This window comes from Ptiloglossa arizonensis, chromosome 13 (genome assembly GCF_051014685.1).
Source record: "Ptiloglossa arizonensis isolate GNS036 chromosome 13, iyPtiAriz1_principal, whole genome shotgun sequence".
In the NCBI taxonomy this organism is placed as follows: domain Eukaryota; kingdom Metazoa; phylum Arthropoda; class Insecta; order Hymenoptera; family Colletidae; genus Ptiloglossa; species Ptiloglossa arizonensis.
In genome coordinates, this window is record NC_135060.1 from 1,924,596 (window position 1) to 1,942,515 (window position 17,920).

General features: G+C 25.8%; 4 protein-coding genes and 1 long non-coding RNA gene across 12 annotated transcripts; 2 read left to right on the forward strand and 3 right to left on the reverse strand.

Annotated features, from left to right (window-relative positions):
* Positions 1–24: 24 nt before the first annotated feature.
* On the forward strand, positions 25–9,149 carry Tpcn1 (two pore segment channel 1). 6 transcript variants are annotated; one of them, XM_076325164.1, is made up of 13 exons: positions 25–287; positions 609–823; positions 958–1,122; positions 1,192–1,317; positions 2,183–2,490; positions 3,007–3,287; positions 3,422–3,640; positions 3,715–3,831; positions 3,904–4,243; positions 4,322–4,623; positions 4,769–4,875; positions 4,942–5,136; positions 8,609–9,149. In XM_076325164.1, the coding sequence occupies exons 1-13, from the start codon at positions 185–187 to the stop codon at positions 8,639–8,641; spliced, it is 2,511 nt and encodes an 836-aa protein (XP_076181279.1). In that variant the 5' UTR covers positions 25–184; the 3' UTR covers positions 8,642–9,149. The 6 variants fall into 6 exon arrangements, with proteins under 6 accessions (XP_076181279.1, XP_076181282.1, XP_076181278.1 ...); XM_076325167.1 differs by lacking the exon at positions 8,609–9,149 and having other exon boundaries at positions 4,322–4,419; positions 4,558–4,623; positions 4,942–6,073; XM_076325166.1 differs by lacking the exon at positions 8,609–9,149 and having other exon boundaries at positions 43–132; positions 235–287; positions 4,942–6,073.
* On the reverse strand, positions 6,789–8,503 carry Gny (ALG6 alpha-1,3-glucosyltransferase garnysstan). 2 transcript variants are annotated; one of them, XM_076325169.1, is made up of 3 exons: positions 8,362–8,503; positions 7,349–8,268; positions 6,789–7,229 (listed from the first exon to the last, which is right to left on the reverse strand). In XM_076325169.1, exons 2-3 carry the CDS (start codon positions 8,234–8,236, stop codon positions 6,969–6,971), a joined length of 1,149 nt encoding a protein of 382 aa, XP_076181284.1. In that variant the 5' UTR covers positions 8,237–8,268; positions 8,362–8,503; the 3' UTR covers positions 6,789–6,968. The 2 variants fall into 2 exon arrangements, with proteins under 2 accessions (XP_076181284.1, XP_076181285.1); XM_076325170.1 differs by having other exon boundaries at positions 7,349–8,265; positions 8,362–8,502.
* On the reverse strand, positions 8,496–12,384 carry LOC143153706 (dolichyl pyrophosphate Man9GlcNAc2 alpha-1,3-glucosyltransferase-like). Its single transcript, XM_076325173.1, has 4 exons — positions 11,641–12,384; positions 11,281–11,542; positions 8,628–8,722; positions 8,496–8,530 (listed from the first exon to the last, which is right to left on the reverse strand). The coding sequence occupies exons 2-3, from the start codon at positions 11,445–11,447 to the stop codon at positions 8,716–8,718; spliced, it is 174 nt and encodes a 57-aa protein (XP_076181288.1). The 5' UTR covers positions 11,448–11,542; positions 11,641–12,384; the 3' UTR covers positions 8,496–8,530; positions 8,628–8,715.
* LOC143153707 (uncharacterized) lies at positions 11,962–17,655 on the forward strand. Of its 2 annotated transcripts, XR_012993898.1 has the most exons (3): positions 11,983–12,521; positions 15,366–15,768; positions 17,078–17,655. It is a non-coding gene; the product is annotated as an uncharacterized LOC143153707 (long non-coding RNA). The 2 variants fall into 2 exon arrangements; XR_012993897.1 differs by lacking the exon at positions 17,078–17,655 and having other exon boundaries at positions 11,962–12,521; positions 15,366–15,772.
* Positions 14,627–17,278, reverse strand: LOC143153705 (uncharacterized). Its single transcript, XM_076325171.1, has 3 exons — positions 16,845–17,278; positions 16,502–16,603; positions 14,627–16,323 (listed from the first exon to the last, which is right to left on the reverse strand). The coding sequence occupies exons 1-3, from the start codon at positions 16,983–16,985 to the stop codon at positions 15,991–15,993; spliced, it is 576 nt and encodes a 191-aa protein (XP_076181286.1). The 5' UTR covers positions 16,986–17,278; the 3' UTR covers positions 14,627–15,990.
* Positions 17,656–17,920: the final 265 nt, after the last annotated feature.

Genomic DNA, 17,920 nt, shown 5'->3' on the forward strand with positions numbered 1-17,920 from the left:
AATATGTAATATCTGTCATATAAGAATGTGCACGTATCTTTGTATGTTTTTTTTTTTAAGTTTAATCTAGTCGGACTTCAGTTTCTGAGCAGTTAAGCTATTGCATAGATCTGGGCAGGCTAATGTAAATAGGTATTTATTAACAAATGTATTGCGTGCTGTACATGTGACATACCATTATCAAATGTCTTCTCCTAAAACTACTGAATACTCAGGAAATTACCAACGTTTTAGTGATGACGAAAATGTATCATTTGACCAAGATGTTTCGCATCGATCATGTCAAAGTAAGTCAAATCTATTATAATAATATTGTTCAAATCATTCCTCTATTTATGAATAGTTTATAATAAAAGCCAAGGATTTTAATGAATGCATAATTACTCTCCCTTAAATGATTCATTTTGTAATAATTATTAAATTATACATTGATTGTTATTCCATGTATTTTACAATTAATGTACAATTTTTTATCTTTGTTTTGAAAACTTGTAATCATATATAATAATATTACAAAATTTTATATAAATATGTATTCATTAAATTATAATAAAAATTGGATACTAAAATATGTTGAGCATTATTTTTTTTTATATATTTTATTTTAGAATATGGATCTATGTTATCATGTTCTTCTCCAGAGAACCATATAAATTCATCAGTTGAAAATAGTCAAACCAATCAGTTTCCTCACAAATTTGAAACAGACGAAGTTGAAAGAGAAAACATGACTGATAATGTAGTGCTTCCATTGCACAATTCTCTTTTGGAACATGATTTATATTGGGAAATGAATTACCATAAAGCTGCAATATTTTTAGAGGTATTTGTCCTTGATATTTTTCTTTGATAATATTATTAAATAATATTTAATGTGACATTTTTAACATGGAATTTTTGTATGTAAATAATTTTTTAAAACAAAATATAAATGTTTTAAAGAAATTATTTTTATAGGAAGGAAGAAACAATGAAAAATTTGAGTCTCATCCAAAACATCCAGAAGATTTACCAGCATATCTTTTAGTTCATAACAATTGGTATTACGGATTAGACTTACTGACTTCTCTTATACTTTTAGCTTTAGCTCTTGTGGAGGAGCCAGCTGTACCATTATTTGGTGTAAGTTATTCATATGAAAATTGTTTCTTTTAGTTATATTATTTTTGTAATTTATACATTTCATTTCAGATACCAGTGTGGGCACATGGATCAATAGAGCTTTTTGCTTTAATGATTATAGGTATAGAATTAGCTTTAAAATTAAGATGGAGTGGTTGGTCAACTATGTTAAAACACAAACGGACAATGCTGAAGGTAAAAAGTAATTTTGTGTGATATGAACTTGTACTTTCATGAAACTTTATTTCATTACAATACTTTCTGTGTTTTCATATAATTATTCAAATTCATATTTTCAAATGAATAGAACAAATTCATTATGCAGTTGAATTGCAGTCCACAACCTCTTTGTCAATATATCTGAAAGTAATATATAGTAATACAGTTGTTTTCCACAGTACTTACACAAAGAACATGAGGGTACTAATGAGAAGATAAGCAACCTCATAACTATAGACTGTTTCAGCTTACATTTTTAATAAAATAAGCTGATAATTCAATTACTTTTCTTTCTATATTATGTACATAGAAAATGATAATTAATATAATTTTAAATACATGTTATTTATGATAATACCTTTATTAAGACTTGTCTTACTAAATACGCTTATTTAATTTTTAATTAACGAAAGCTGTGTTAACGAGCCAATATTTTATATAATGCAGTCATTCATATTCATATTTCTTACACAACAATATAAAAGGATTAAACAGTAATAATATGTTTATGTCATATACAATAGTATTATGGCTTACATATCTAACATGGTCATTTTAAATTATGATGTTGTTTAATAAAGTTACAGTAAATATATAGTAAAATAAAAATTCATCCTTGAATGCAGTATACATTTCACAAATCACCTAGATAAAGTTAGATAGGATGTTCCTTTATACATATAATGTTTATTTGGAATAGAAATATTAAATATTAAAACAATTTCTATCAACATGTTAAGTTTTTATAAGTACATGTATATCTTTTTTATTTTTATTTGCATATTGTTACTGTATGCTGTATATAATTATTATAAATTATACACTTCAATTTTTGTTACAGTGCATTACATTGGCCATCATGTTTTTGGAAGCAATGACAGTGTTAGTGCGGCAGTCATCACATTTTCGTGTAACACGTGCTCTAAGGCCTATCTTTTTAGTAGATACAAAATGTTTTGGAGGTGTTAGAAGATTTATAAGGCAAATACTTCTGACATTGCCTCCAATTCTGGATATGTTAGGCCTACTTTTATTTTTCATTACACTTTACACAGTATTGGGCTATTATATGTTTTGTGAAATGAATAGAAATTTTTCTACGTTACAAGATAGTTTTGTAAGTCTTTTTGTTCTTCTTACTACTGCTAAGTAAGTATTACAAATATATACAAAAATAATAAGATTTATGAATCTTTTTCGTATAATTAAATAATTATTTTAATAGTTTAAGTGCTAAGCAGTGCTATTGTGCTACTGTTCAATGTCAAAAGTGTTAGCAAGTGTTAGCAAGTGTTAGCAAGTGTTAGCAAGTGTTACTATAGACCTACTATTAATGTATTATATTTTGAATAAATAGGTGATGGTTTTTAGTTTGAACAAATTGAACTGTATAATTATACCACAAGAATTTTTTAAAATATTTCATAAATAAAAAATAGACTGAAGTGTGATAGTTGACTAATGATCTGTTGGCATTTTTCAATATGAAATAGGAGAAGCGTGATTGCATTGCTTGGCACTTTTCGCACGCAGTTTTACATTCACCGTCGACACTCAAATGATTAAGATTCTTGAAATTTTATAAATCTTGTAAACAAATAAAATCATACGTTTGTGTATATAAAATGAAAATATTTCGATTGAATTAACCATTTTACTGTTTAGTTTTCCAGATGTAATGATGCCATCATATTCAAAAAATAAGTGGTATGCAATATATTTTGTATCTTACTTATCCACTATGTTATATGTGATGATGAATTTGATGTTGGCAGTAGTAAATGAAACATTTACAGCAGCTGAACGTGATAAATTTAAAAAGCTATTTCTACATAAAAGGAAAGCATGTCAACATGCCTTTAAGTTATTAGTTTCAAAACAGAATGCAGATAAAATGCGATTTCGTCAATTTGAAGGACTAATGCGATACTATGCTCATAATAAAAGTATGTATTTAACTTCATGTATATTTGAATGAACATAAACGTTTACATAAAAGTATATTAAATTTTTTTGTACAATTTATGAAAAAAAAAAAAAAATGAAATTTTTTTTGTTATGTACAAAATATTTTTTACAGGTATAAGAGATATTGTTTTAATGTTTCGGCATTTGAATGCTTCTGGTACCGGAGTGCTAAGTGCTGAAGAATTTTTGAATATTTATGATACAATAGAACTTCAGTGGGAACCGCAATACTCCACTGTGCCTTGGTATCACAGTGCACCACAGCCTTTGCAGATTCTTTGCACAGGAGCCCATACTGCTATTAGATGGACATACTTTGAAACTTTAATGTGTAAGTTTAAAAGACACAATAAAAAAAATCAACTCACAGTTGGTTATATTCAGTAAAGATTATGGAATTTTTAGATATAACAATAATTGCAAATGGTATTGCTATGATAATAAGGATACTACAGCCAAGCAATAGTCTTTACAGTGCATGCTTGTTTGCTGCATCTTGGGATACTTTTCTGTTTGGAGGAAGTTAGTAAAAACATGTATTTATAAAAGTGTTTTATAATATTACAATAATTATAATATTCTTTATGATTACAGTATTTGTTAGTGAAGCATTAATAAAAGTATTGGGCCTTGGTACAAGATGGTATCTTAGCTCTGGATGGAATCTTTTCGATCTAGGCACATCTGTAATGACACTTGTCTCTGCGTGTATCATACGTCTTTTTCCATCAGCAACATTTTTTGTTTTATTCAGGCCACTTAGACTATTGCGATTATTTAAAATGAAAAAAAGATATCGTGATGTGTTTGGAACTCTTGTTATTTTAACTCCTTTAATGTCATCTACCGCAGTGGTTATGCTGGTTTTATATTATTTTTTCGCGATTATTGGAATGGAATTGTTTGCTGGATATAATATGCGAAATTGTTGCAAGTACGTATAAATATAATTTTATTTATAAATGAATTTTATTTCTTAAACTGTATATTACATGACAAGTTTGTTTGACAGAAATACAACAGTCGAAGATTTTTACAAATATTCTGTTAATGAAAGTACTACCCTAGGGTATTATTATCTTAATACATTTGACAATCTCATAGCCAGTGGTATGACTTTATTTGAATTAACTGTTGTTAATAATTGGTTTATATTAATGAATGCATATGCATTTACTGTTGGCATGTATACAAGGATATATTTTATGACATTTTACCTAGTGACAATGATTGTGTTAACAATTGTAGTATCCAGTTTTTTGGAAGCATTTCGATTTAGAATACACTACAAGAAATCAACGTCTAAACGAGATGGTGATTATATTTTCATATTTATAATTACAAAAGTGTAATATAAATTATGAACATTTTTTTTCTTTTTTTTCCTTAACTAGATGGAAAACAGATTTATTCTCCTTAAAATTTGTATAACATGTATCTACTTTATATTCTTTTATAGAAGAAAGAATGCTTCATGAAGAAGTGGAATTGAGATGGGACGAGTTGCAATGTATAATAGAAGATTTTCAACTTTTGGAAAAATTACGACCTTCACTTATAGTTGGGGTAAGTTTACATACAAATGTAAAATATAATTTTTTATTACATTATGATTATGTAAACGTATTACAGGGAACTACTATTTTTACTGGATCACGTCCTCGAACCCGAGAAGTTTTACAGAGAAAAATGTATACAAGTGAAATAAACGAATGGATTGTAGAAGCTAAAGAAGCTGAAAGACAGTGTTTATCAAATCCTGTATATAATTCAGAAGAAATTTCTAGGGAAGATGGAATTTCTGAACCAGACCATCTTAGATCAAGTGTAAGCTTACGATCTACACATCGTAATACATCTAATGTTGTTTAGTTATTGATAATAATAAAACAAATGTATGTTTAATAATTCTCATGCTATGCATCGTTATAATGTGTTAATTTGGAAAAACTTAACAAAAATTTAACAAGTAATTATACACCAAGTATAAACTTTTACATTGAATATATACTAAAGAAAGAGTGACGAATATATTTTTATTTCAAATAGTATTATGTTGTGTTACATAAATTGAATTAATAAACAGTTTTATAACAATTGCATAGCCTAAGTAACTTTCCTGTTTGTACAGGAAAGTATAATATACAGGGTATTTCCATGAACTGGAAACAGTGGTATCTCTACACAAGTTTATTTATAATACAATGACATTTGTTTAAATGTCTACTATGCAATACAGAGTAATAAATTCTTTTTGCCCTGATGCGTCTCAAATTACCGAACATAGATGGGAATTCGGGCTGCGAAACTTATATTGGTTGAAATCTTGTAGTGGCAAACATTTAATTTTTTCATTTAGTTTTGTCTCGTATTTTGAATAGATAAGAAATTTCACCTTTCTTCACAACGAACAATCGAATAGGCCCAAAATGGCGATCCGTGTTTATCCGATTCTTTAATAATTCATTACATGTAATTGTATTACATTAAATGGATTCATAAACAAGTCTTTAAATTCGCCTTAACAAATGCCATCGTATTAGGTATAAATGAGTGTAGAGTTCTATTTAAAGAAATTAATTTGATTTGAAAAGTTCTTTCACTATTTCACCTATAGAAAAAATATTCAGACCATATAATGAATTTTTACACCAAATAATTATTGTAAGAATATTTATTTTATAACTTCAGTCCTGTACAAAATATTCCACTGTTTTCTGTTCGTAAAAACACCCAGTATATGTCCACCACAATCTATATGAAGAAACAAAGTATTATACAAATTATTACAGAAATGTTTTTTGTTTTTATTGATTTAAATGTCATATAAATGACATAGTTGGAGTTTAAATTATGATATTTATATAAAAAATATAATTTAAGTTTAAGTTTAAGTACATGATATGTACTTAATCAATTTTTGTTTATTATTACTTTTGTATTTGAAAAAGATACTAAAAATATTTGAGTTATCAATTTGGTCCAACATATGTATACAAGTAATATTCATTGTAATAACTTACCAAAAGTTCTGAGTTCAATTTCACTAATCTCATTTTGTCCCTAACGTACATAACACTTCTTTATGTTTACGATTGGTTAGATTTTGATAATTGTTATATATTAATAATATAAAAATGGATTCAATTGTGATAAATCGTTATCATAGTAAATATGTACGTACACGAAACATCTATATTAAATTTGAATCAAATTGCTAATTTTAATTTTCTGGTATTCTTATACAAAGTAAATGTTTATAATTGTTACACTACATAACAATATTTCGAATGGATCTGTAGATTATTATATTTCATGTTATATTAACATATTGATAGGATATTCTTTATGATATTTCTTATGTAAGCTATCTTATATTAATTTTGAGCGAAAAATTGTTCAATTATATGCTTGTGTTAGCAACAGAAATTATATTAACTAAAAAATAGGAAAAAAGTATAATGAAATTATACATGACAAATAGTCAATAATATTTATTTGTATTGATATAATAATAAAATTTACATATCCATCAAAATTATACAACAAATATTTAAGGATTATATTATTATTATAGTTTGAAAAAAAGTGTTTTTTATATTAAATAGTATGAAAAACAAGTAAATTTATTTATATCATGTATGTAAATCTATAATATATTATTTGTGAATTTGTACACCAGCACCCCCTAAAGTTGTTAATGTAACAGTAAATCCATCTGCTATTAATTTTCGTGAAATACTTGAAATTGTTTCTGGCTGGGTATCTGGTAATAATAAAATATATGCATATCCACCACCACCAGCACCTGTAAGTTTAGCTGCTAAAGCATAATTTTGTGCCTCTGCACAAATTCTGTCTAAAGATGAATGTGAAACCTGACACGTGGTTAACAATCCTTGATTCATGTTAATAAGTGTCTGGAATTATACATGATATACAATAAGAAGATGTAAATATTTATTAAAATTGAAAATAATAACCACTTTCTTTCTGTAATTGGTAATAAGATTTTAAAATTATAAAAAAAAAGGCTTACCATTAGTTGTTTGTATCCTTCAAAAAGTGATTCATTATCAGTATTTGAAAGATTGTTAATTTTTTGTATAACTTTAATTGCCTCTTTTGATATATTATCAATTGAATCCATAATTAGATCAATAATAGCAGGATACTTGTGTTTCAGTTCTGCTAATCTTTCTATTAATGCTTTTGTACTTCTATTAACTCTTGTGTCTACTAGTAAAATTTTCATAGTTTGTGTATTGGCTATTGGTTTTATATAATCACCTTTCTTAAATTCTATTATCGATCCATATGTACAGATAGAATTGTCTATTCCAGATGGAGCACCATGCATAATTTTTTCACAATTTAAAGCATATTTTGAAATAATTTCTAAATCAGAAATATCAAATGTCTTACAAATATTTTTTTGCAAATGTGACCAATGCAAAAAACATGCAGCAAGACTAACTGCAAATGAAGCAGAACTACCAAGACCAGAACTGATTGACAATTCAGTATTTAATTCAATTTGGAAAGGTTTCACATTAATTTTATCTCTCTGTGTAATATAAATAAAAAGATAAAAAAATGCCTCTAAACTGAATTTCTGTGGCAAATTGCTATAACCAATAATACTAACAAATTCTTTTACATAATTATAAAACATTTCATGATTTTCTATGAATTCTAAATTTCTGTTAGTAAAAAAGAAATTCTGTATTTGTGGTAGAGGTATATTTATAAATAAATTTACTTTAGGAAAACATATTTTAATAACTTGTTCTGTTTCTGGTAATTCAGCAAAATCTATAATTGTGCGTAAACCTAAACTAGCTGCAACAGCTGTTTTTCCATATACTACTGCATGTTCTCCATAAAGAATAACTTTTCCTGGGGCAGAAACTTTGAATTGAATCATTTTAAATTTCTTCAGTTTTGTTTACCTAACTGCTAACAGAAAAAAAATGTTAACACATTAACATCAAATACAGTAACTAAATAATTGTTATTAAGAACACTATAGAAGTGAATAAAATGCTATACCTTATATAATTTTAATTTAATTTAATTAGTTGATACTAATGTGTACTATTGAAGTATATAAAGCAGAATAGATTAGCTTCTCTGCTTTTGCCACTGATCAGGTGTTAATGTCTTTTGAGAAAATGCGTGAATCGTTTTAAGTTCGTCTTCTAAAATTGCGTTTACCAACCTAAAGTAGTAGTACAAAAAATAACAAATTTATGTACAATTTCTAAAATTTCTGAAATATTTCTTTTAAATTTTGTAGGTATGTGGAAATACAATACCTGTGACGTTGTAATAAAGGCTTGCCTTCAAATGCATCCGAAACAATTACTACAGAAAATTTAGCACCACAACCATCAGACTGATCTATCACTTCCTGTAACATTTAAAATGAGATAAAAATTATTTAATGCACTGATATATACATATATATAGAATACTCTGAACACTATTGTAAAAATTGTATTATTTAGTATAAAAAAAAATGTATTTTCATAAAAGTCACTCTATTGTCCCATGACATAAAATTTTCTTTTTAAATCATACAAGATGCTTACAAGGCAAAATCTGTTTTACTACTGGCTTGCATTAAACTTGTATATGCAATGTTGTTGTTATGCTAATTTAGCAAACTAATATTCAGTGGCAGAGCAAAGTTCAGATCCATGTAGAAGATTATATAATTTACAAAAGAATGCAATTATCTAGGACTTATTACTAAAGTTGGTGATTTATATTATTATAATAATATTGTAATAAGTAATATAAACTTTATATTATAGTTTTCATGTATATATCTAAGGAAATACATCACTGAATGTAAATGAATAGAACCAAATTTTTTATAAAAATTGTAATTAAATGTACATAATTTTTCATAGAGACACATATATACATTCACGTTAGAATACATTACTTATAAGATAAAAATTTATAAATTTACATGCCTCATTTGTGAATTCTTTTTTGACGTAATTTAATTTTTCAATACTATTTTAATTTACTTACGTATATTAAAAATGAAAAAAACACAACTACAAATGAGTTTATAAAACATTAAAATAACATTTCTAAATTTATAATTATTTAATATTATATTGATAAGTATTTACTATAAGAGTTTTGAAAATTAATCCTTTCGCTGCTAAGGTTGTGTACATACAGCCTCAACAAATACTCATTTAAAAAAGACATATTTTTATGTTCTTTGCAAGTAAAGCACATTTTGTAAAGGACATATAAAAACATTGTTGATGAGAATATATATGATATAACACTGTTTTAAACATTTGAATATCACAAAACACAAGAAAATTTTTATAGTCATTTATGTAGCATCGTTCTTCTGCAACATAGTATATGCGCTTATATTTAAATATGCATACACTGCAGCGAAAGAATTAAGAAATATGGTATTAATGCACATAAATTAATTAATTAATTTTATTTCAAATTCATATAATATTTTTTGATGTACAAAATTGTTTATAATTGAAATATAGGTAGAAAATAATAAAATGTCCACAAGAATATAGGGAAATTAATAATGTAAATAAATCAGGGTATCTATTAGGAGCCTTTAGAAAACGACTAATAATGGATAATATTATTATTCCTGCAATTGAGATATAAAACAAAATTACTAGCCAAAAATATAAATGATAGTTTAGTAAGACAATTAAATTGTTTTTACAGTAATATAATATATCCTTTTTAATTTTTGTAAAAAATGATTTACTCTTATTGTTTCTTAATTTTACTTTCATTTGTTTTTTATTAGCCATAATATGGATATTCTGTTCCAAGTTAATATTACCTAATAACTTAATATTACTAAATACATCAGGACATGTCCAAAAAATAGAGAAAATATAAATAATTAATGTAGCACAATATGCTACATATAAATCATCCTTTATAAACAAAGGTAACATGCTAAAATGTGAAATTAATAAAAACCAAAAACAAGGAAATGGATCATTTTTAAAATGTAATAAAACTGGAATGGCAACAAGTAGAATTGACTTTTCATGAACTTGAAATGAAAAAAGGAAAAATGCTAAGGCACAATTAATAAGAGAAATAATGAATGTCTCTTTTTGTGGATTTAAATATATATTTATACAACTGGGTAAAACTGCATATGTTGTCATTATCAAACAAAGTTGAGCTAACTGGATATTTGTAAAACTATTATGTAATTTATAAAGTATATTGATAGCACACCAAATATTAGCAACTTTATCCTCAAATACACCTCTATAAACTGGAAATAACCGAAGAATAACACTTGTAAATGTTTCTAAATTGTTAAAGAAAGGTAACCATATGATAATAAATGTCAAAACTACTGTCAATGATATGCAAAACAACATTTCTAAATGGAACAACCAAGAGTTTTTTTTTAAAGGTGAATACTTTCCAAGTATGTAGAAAAATATTGGTAATGCATGATAGAGTTCCATTTGTTTATAGTTTAATGCAGCTACAAATAAAAATGATCCAATAAAAAATGAATTTTGAAGCATGGCTGTAACAGCACCAATAAATAATCCTAATGATGCACAATTGTATTGAAAATGACCGTGATCTATCAAAATTAAACCTGGATAAGTTAACATTATTAGAAGAATAATATGTTTCCTATTAAAACCAAATAAATTGAATATTTCTTTTTCAGGGTTTGTTGGTACTTGATTAGTTAATATAAAATATATTATCGATGGTATATAAATTAAAGCATCTGTACATAAAACAGTAAGTCTCATGAAATACTTATGATCTTCAGATGAAAAGCCTCTGGATTCATATAATTTTACGTATGAAGAATTAATGCTATTGGCTATGTAACCTAGCACAAGACTATGATAAGCTGTTAAAGGAGGATAATCTAATCCCCAATATTGTAAATCATTGTCTGTTGTATTAGTATACCATTTTTCAATTGGAATATTTATTGTTATTTCTTGCCAATGTCGTTGTGCTTCATAATCTCCAAACATTGGAGCTTTCCCTTGGCCACTGTATGAATGGTATGTAATGCACCATCTTAAAAGAATGGCAAAAAGGGAGATTAATATAATCTGTACATTCCCTTGCATTTTTTATCATATATGTTGACAATCTTCTGCAATTTATATTCCAAGTATACTCTTGGTTGCAATTAATAAAAGTTTCAGAAACAACGTGTAGCAACCTAAGTTTATAGTACAGAATTCGAGGTTAGAACAAAGACAACATAAAAAAACATAAGAAATGTATATACATACGTAATAAAATGCATAAAGTACGTACCACGTGCGAAGCATTCAATCCCTCGATTAATTTCTTTTTAATATAACCCTCAGAATAGGGCATATTTAACTAGATACTTTTTAAAATCTGGACTTCACTCCCGGAGCTTTTTGAATACGTGGAAATTTTTTGTAGTACATACATACATGTACTTCGCTTACAATATTAAAATATATATAATTCGCAAACTTTTATAAATGAATGCAATTTAAAATTATAAATCTTACAAAAGTAATATTGTAAATTATTTATTATTTTATAACCGAAATGGTTTTTAATTTAATTTTACGTCAAAGATAAAGTAGCAAACTCATTGAAATAATTTGATATAGTATTATCGATCTGTTTTTAAGGATCCGTCTATACTTGAATTGAGCACCAAGTTAAGGCATTTAAAGCCACATTTCTACTTGTGAAATATATATTTAAAGTATCTCTACAGATTTTTATCGGTATGAACGGAATTTTCAATCACGCTACTACTTATTCGAGTTTAATTAAACCGAAGTATAAGTTGTAAGAAAAAAATAGAAGAGAATCGTCCCTAAAAAACAACACTATTGACTACATAAAGAATGTTGGCAAAACTTTGTGTAATATAAGTCTCTCTTTGTTAGTCATTTATACACTTTCTTTATTTAAAGAATACATATATATTAAATTCCAAGTGAAAATGTGGCTTTAGATGATCGGCACGATACTTATCTACACGTAGCAACCTAAAATATCGATCAATCGCGTGATTTCTACATTTCCGGAATTAATATTTTAACGTCATTTTTATTGTGCTTACGTGATAGAATTGACGCTTACAAAACAGTTTTTAACACTCTGAGATAAAAATGATTTCATAGGGTATCTTAGCTATTACATTTTCTGATGTAAGTACTGCATTAATTTTATTAATGAAATTTGTAACGAAATAATTATATTAAAATATATACAAATTATTTAATAATTTGTATTCATAAATACGGATAAAAATTGTTAACAGAAAATTCTTCAAATACTAGTTTATTTATTTAAATATGATTTGTGTGTTAAAGAACAAATCTGAAGTACGGTGTCGAACAAAAGTATTGGCACAAGCTGTGTTTTATAATAAAATTGTATGTAAATCAGAAACGAAGAATGATATTCTATTAAATCTTGTTTCAAAATATTGTCTTAAGCCACTAAATTATGTGTACAAAAAACTTGGAAAATCAAAGATTTGTTTCAATCAAACTGCATGATTGAAACAAAAGTATTGACACATTTACTATTCTAAAATGTATCTTGATGTAATATTTAAATTAGTATTTTGTTTGTTAAATTAGTATTTCTACTTATTCATAAGTTAATCAAATAAATATGAATTTTTTAAGGTATATAATCAATTTATTTTTATTTTTATTTGATGAATACAACAGTTTTTGTAACAAAATGAACACCACATTTAGTAACAATGCAAAATAGTTTACCGAAAAATATTAATGATAAGACTTTGGAGATGATTAAACTATATACTATGGAAATTATGTTTATTCTTAAAGATCATACTTATAATAATGCCATTAAGGAAATTTCCTTCAATGGAGTTATTATAAATATAAAAATTAAGTTCATAAAAACAAATTATTATATAAATTATATGTATACAAATTATATTTTATAATGTGTGTCATAAAATATTTTCCATTATATAACACATTTTCTTCTTAAAAGTATGTTTACTCGTTGTTATCACATAGGCAACATTAGTGGTCTTTTGCATACATGTAAAAAATGTTACAATTATGCAAGATATATAATACTGTAAGTAATAACTAATTTATTTTAATTGTTAATGTAAAAGTATAATTTACTTTTTAAACATAGATAAATATGATTAAACAACAATTCCATTAGGAAACTTTTCTTTCTTAAATAAATGTAACAATAATAACTTTGTATTTATAAAATCTACGAGAGCAAAACCTAATTACTTCTTCAATAAACCACATTACATACATGGCACATTAATATTGTCTAATACCTGATTTCAGGTACTGCAATAAATGCTATAATTTTTATAACAATAATAAATTATCTTTAATAATTGCATACACATTATATCAATAGGATTATTATAAGATAATATTAATGTATCTATCCAGTCAACTTTAGGAAGGATATTGTTTCTTGAATAAAATTATATAAAATCTGTTTCAGTACATATTCAGATTAATATTGTTTACACTTGAAGTGATAATTTAACATAATATCATAATACTTATATATATATATTATTGCTATTAATTAATTGTATGGTAACAAGTAATATATATAGTACTATTATATAGTAATATATATGTATAAGTACTATTGTTTAAGACCTTTGGTAATTCACTTTCATGAAAAGTGTAATCATATTATTTTACAGTGAAGAGGAATGTTAAAAATGAATATACATAAATGTAAATATAGTACAGAAAAAAAGAAATTTAAAATTTATGTAAACATTAATTTTCTAATCAGCTATGTTATAGTTTAATAACTTTAGCTTCCAAATGTAACACTATCTACAGTTAGATTTTCGACGTAAAATATATTGTATACTGCCTATTTAACAATTTATACAAAAATTTATCCTGATTGTTTTAATCATTTTTTCATAGAAAGATATGCATGAATCAATTTTTAATAATATTGAAATTTATTGATGAGGATTTGTATTTTATAATGAAAAATTATAGTGCTTAGCATATCACATACAATAGATTATATTATAACATACAATTTCATTATACTGCATAGATATAATCTATTGAAATTGTTAGGAAGAATAGATTTTACTAATGTTAATATTAAATAATAAGAATGTGATCAATCATGCGGTAACATATTACAAAATAACATATTTTTTCATTGAATTTTGTATTTATGAATCAATTTTTCAAGAATATAGTAATATTTTAAAATTTCTAAAAAGCAATCATACTTTTTTTTAAAAATGTGTATATTATATGCACAGCACACTGATATGCGATTAAAGTATAATAAACAATTAAGCAGAAGAAATTTTTGTCTTCATAAAGTATAAAACTTATAGATTGTCATAATTGTGTTTAATAAATGTTAATAAATTTAAAAGTTAGGAATTACTCCATGGTTGTTTTTTTACCCAAATGGATGTAATGCTCTAGGTGTTAATTGTAGTTTACACTACTTTAATAGATTTTAATATTATACAACATGAATTGACATTTGCAATGTCTCTTTGCAATCCATGACTTGAGTTTTAGAAAATGATCTGCAGTGTTTAATTAATGTATTTTTAAGTTATGCAAAAAACTCGAATTTTATTGTTTATTGGACACTATTGGATTTCTCTCACATGCATTTGCAATCAATAAAATGCATAAAAAGGATGTTTCTTTTATAAATTTCCATTATTTTTGCAGAAACAGAAATTAATCTTGGAACAAGAAATACAATTGTATCACATGAAACACTATTCTTTCCAAAATATTGTAACAAAAATTATTTCTCATAGATACCAAAAGTTTAAATAAACAACAAATTTAAACTACCATTAGAAAGACCAGACTGAGTTTCAGACTGATTTGTTTAAGATTTGAGAATCGAGATTATTTTAAAGAGAAATGTATGATTACTAGTTTTAGAAATTCTATTATAAAATGACGGTAATGAATAATAATTTAAAGAATGGTTATATGTTCATATAAAAATATTATTTTTAGCTAACATAAAAAGCATCATAAGAAGATAAAGGTGTAGCTCAAAACATTAAGATAACAGAAATTGAAAACTGAGGAAGTATTCAGAAATATGGAGTTTGTCCAGTACAACCACTGGACTTGAACCTAACAGAATTTTTGTGAAAGGAACTGGATTGACTTGTTCGAATTAGTATCTTTTACAACTAATACAATAAACAAGAAGCAAGATACAATAAGAAACTTGGAGAAACTAATTATTAGAATGTATAGAATATATTATGCTATCATAAAACAAATGCAGATTTATCAACAAACAGATGGTTTAAGAGTAGTTGTCTGTATCATTTAGAACGTAATTAAAAAATGTAAAATACAGTTAGTTATATACATTAGTAGCTTTTTTCAATAAAAGAAGTTACACGAGGTAATTTCAAACTGTTTTTTCTTTTTTAAAAAATCGTTGCATTCTTTAGTCTGCATAGTCATATCAAACTTTGCATGGTAGTATATATGCCTTTGCATATCTAGTAACAAAACTTGTATTTTTTATAATATCAAGCATACACTACTAGTCACAAATAAAAGGTATAACTTTAAGATAATCTAATAATGCTAGGTAAGATACTACTTTTGTGTACATTCATGATTACTTCAAGAATTTTTTCATTTGTTTTGTTTGATGTTGCATACTGTATTGTGCATTTTCAGCTTTTGTAATAAGTGAATCCAATTTATCTAAATGGGATCCCATCTTTTCATTGAGGTCCACTTTTTTTGGCGTTGATGAGTCAGATTTTATATTATCCATAGTTTTTCTATCATCTGATAATTCTTCTGTCAATTTTTGTTCACTTGTAGCTGCTTCATCATGAACATTTGTTGTATCATTATGGTTTTGTTCAATGATTTTATTTTCTGGTAAATTGTTTCGAGATCCTACTTTTACTTTCAATAGAGTACCCAAACTGCCACAAACAGTCTGTAAAATAGTTCACTTTTATGAACTATTACTTTAACAATGTTGTATTATTTAAAAATATTATTCTTTTTAACATTAATTATTTTAACATAAATAATAGAGTTATTTTCATTGAATTAAAACAAGTAATAAGTTATGGATTAATGAATGTTAAATAATATATAATCAACTATGTAACCTTGAATCTGTTAATTTTTTTCTGTGTTGCATTGAGAATACTATTTAGTTCATCTAATCCACCACTGATCCGTTGCGCAGCTTCGTTTGAAGTATCCAAATTCTATAAATTATTCAAAAATCTGTTTCATTTTCCTTGAACAAAATTCCAAGATCATTAATTCACTGTATATGTACTGTGTGTGTTAAATTACAACTCAATTCTTTATTCTTAATTGCATAAATATAAAAATATAAGAATTGTAATTTTTGAAAATATTTAACAATATTGTAAAACAATGAATTATAAAAAGTTATTCTTTGTTGTTACTATTTCTTTTTAGCAAGAATGTTAACGCGATTACCTGAATTACTGTATCGTCGTCCTCCTCACAGCCATAATTTTCATCGTCTGTATTGTGTGTCTCTTTCCATTCTTCTTCACTTGGTATCGGCAATCCTAGTAATTCTGCTCTTTCACATGCATGAATATAGGCCTGTGACATTTTATCGAATACTGATTATTTAAACGCTTTTTACTAAATGATATTTAACAACATATAAGAATGGAGTATAGATTTATTTTATCGTTTCCTAGAGCCGTTGGAACTGACGGAACATCAGGGGGAGTCGAAGACGTGCACCACCCGAGGAATCCATGTTGAGAGGAATCGTGCGCAAACTCCGATAGAAAGTAAAATGTTAAAAACCTTTTGGTATTATTGAATTCAATAAGGATAATAATTTTATTTTAGTGTAAAATATTAAATCTTTGAAAGTAGAACGAACGCGTAATGAATAATTAACAAATAAATAGATTTACTAATTGAAATGTCAATTGTATTAAAAACTGTTTTCATAAATAACACGAGTATAGTTATTCGGTTGAATTAAAAGATAATTGAACAGAACAAGTTAATTTTATATTCATCTTCTTAAATAATAATTTTTTTTCTGCATAGATTAGTTTTCTATTTCCTTTCTCGTCAGTTAGTCTCGTTTCCATACTCTCATATAGTTTTACCTATTCAAATCGCGAAACAGTTATTTATATTTTCTATCCAGTTTTTCATTTGTCAGTTGACATTTGTCGATGTTTGTTTGCCTTTTGAATTTTATAAAGACAGACACAAGCTACTATTTATATTAAACGAATTTCTGTGTAATAATTATTTTAAGATTGCGACGATTAATGTTTTATGTATGTGGAATGTTTTCCTTGAATAAAATTTACTCAAAAAAATACGAAGATTTATAAAATTACCCTTAATGAATTTTATTTGTTTACGAAGGAAAATTTAGAAACACTTAAATCGTTTATGATAGAAACAAAATAAAAGGTTAACGATGATTTACTGAACAAATTAAAATGGTTTATTACACTCTGGCAGTTTACAAAATAAAAATAAAATTATATCGCAAACGATACGCACATCATGAG

Coding starts and splice junctions, on each gene's coding strand:
- Tpcn1 (XM_076325163.1), top strand. CDS start 185: ATGTCTTCTCCTAAAACTACTGAATACTCAGGAAATTACCAACGTTTT. Junction 1,123..1,191: donor CAGCTGTACCATTATTTGGT/GTAAGTTATTCA, acceptor ATTTCATTTCAG/ATACCAGTGTGGGCACATGG. Junction 3,641..3,714: donor ATACTTTGAAACTTTAATGT/GTAAGTTTAAAA, acceptor TGGAATTTTTAG/ATATAACAATAATTGCAAAT.
- LOC143153705 (XM_076325171.1), bottom strand. CDS start 16,985: ATGTCACAGGCCTATATTCATGCATGTGAAAGAGCAGAATTACTAGGA. Junction 16,604..16,844: donor ACGACGATACAGTAATTCAG/GTAATCGCGTTA, acceptor AATAATTTATAG/AATTTGGATACTTCAAACGA. Junction 16,324..16,501: donor AAAAAATTAACAGATTCAAG/GTTACATAGTTG, acceptor ACTATTTTACAG/ACTGTTTGTGGCAGTTTGGG.
- LOC143153706 (XM_076325173.1), bottom strand. CDS start 11,447: ATGCAAGGGAATGTACAGATTATATTAATCTCCCTTTTTGCCATTCTT.
- Gny (XM_076325169.1), bottom strand. CDS start 8,236: ATGATTCAATTCAAAGTTTCTGCCCCAGGAAAAGTTATTCTTTATGGA. Junction 7,230..7,348: donor AAGGATACAAACAACTAATG/GTAAGCCTTTTT, acceptor GTATAATTCCAG/ACACTTATTAACATGAATCA.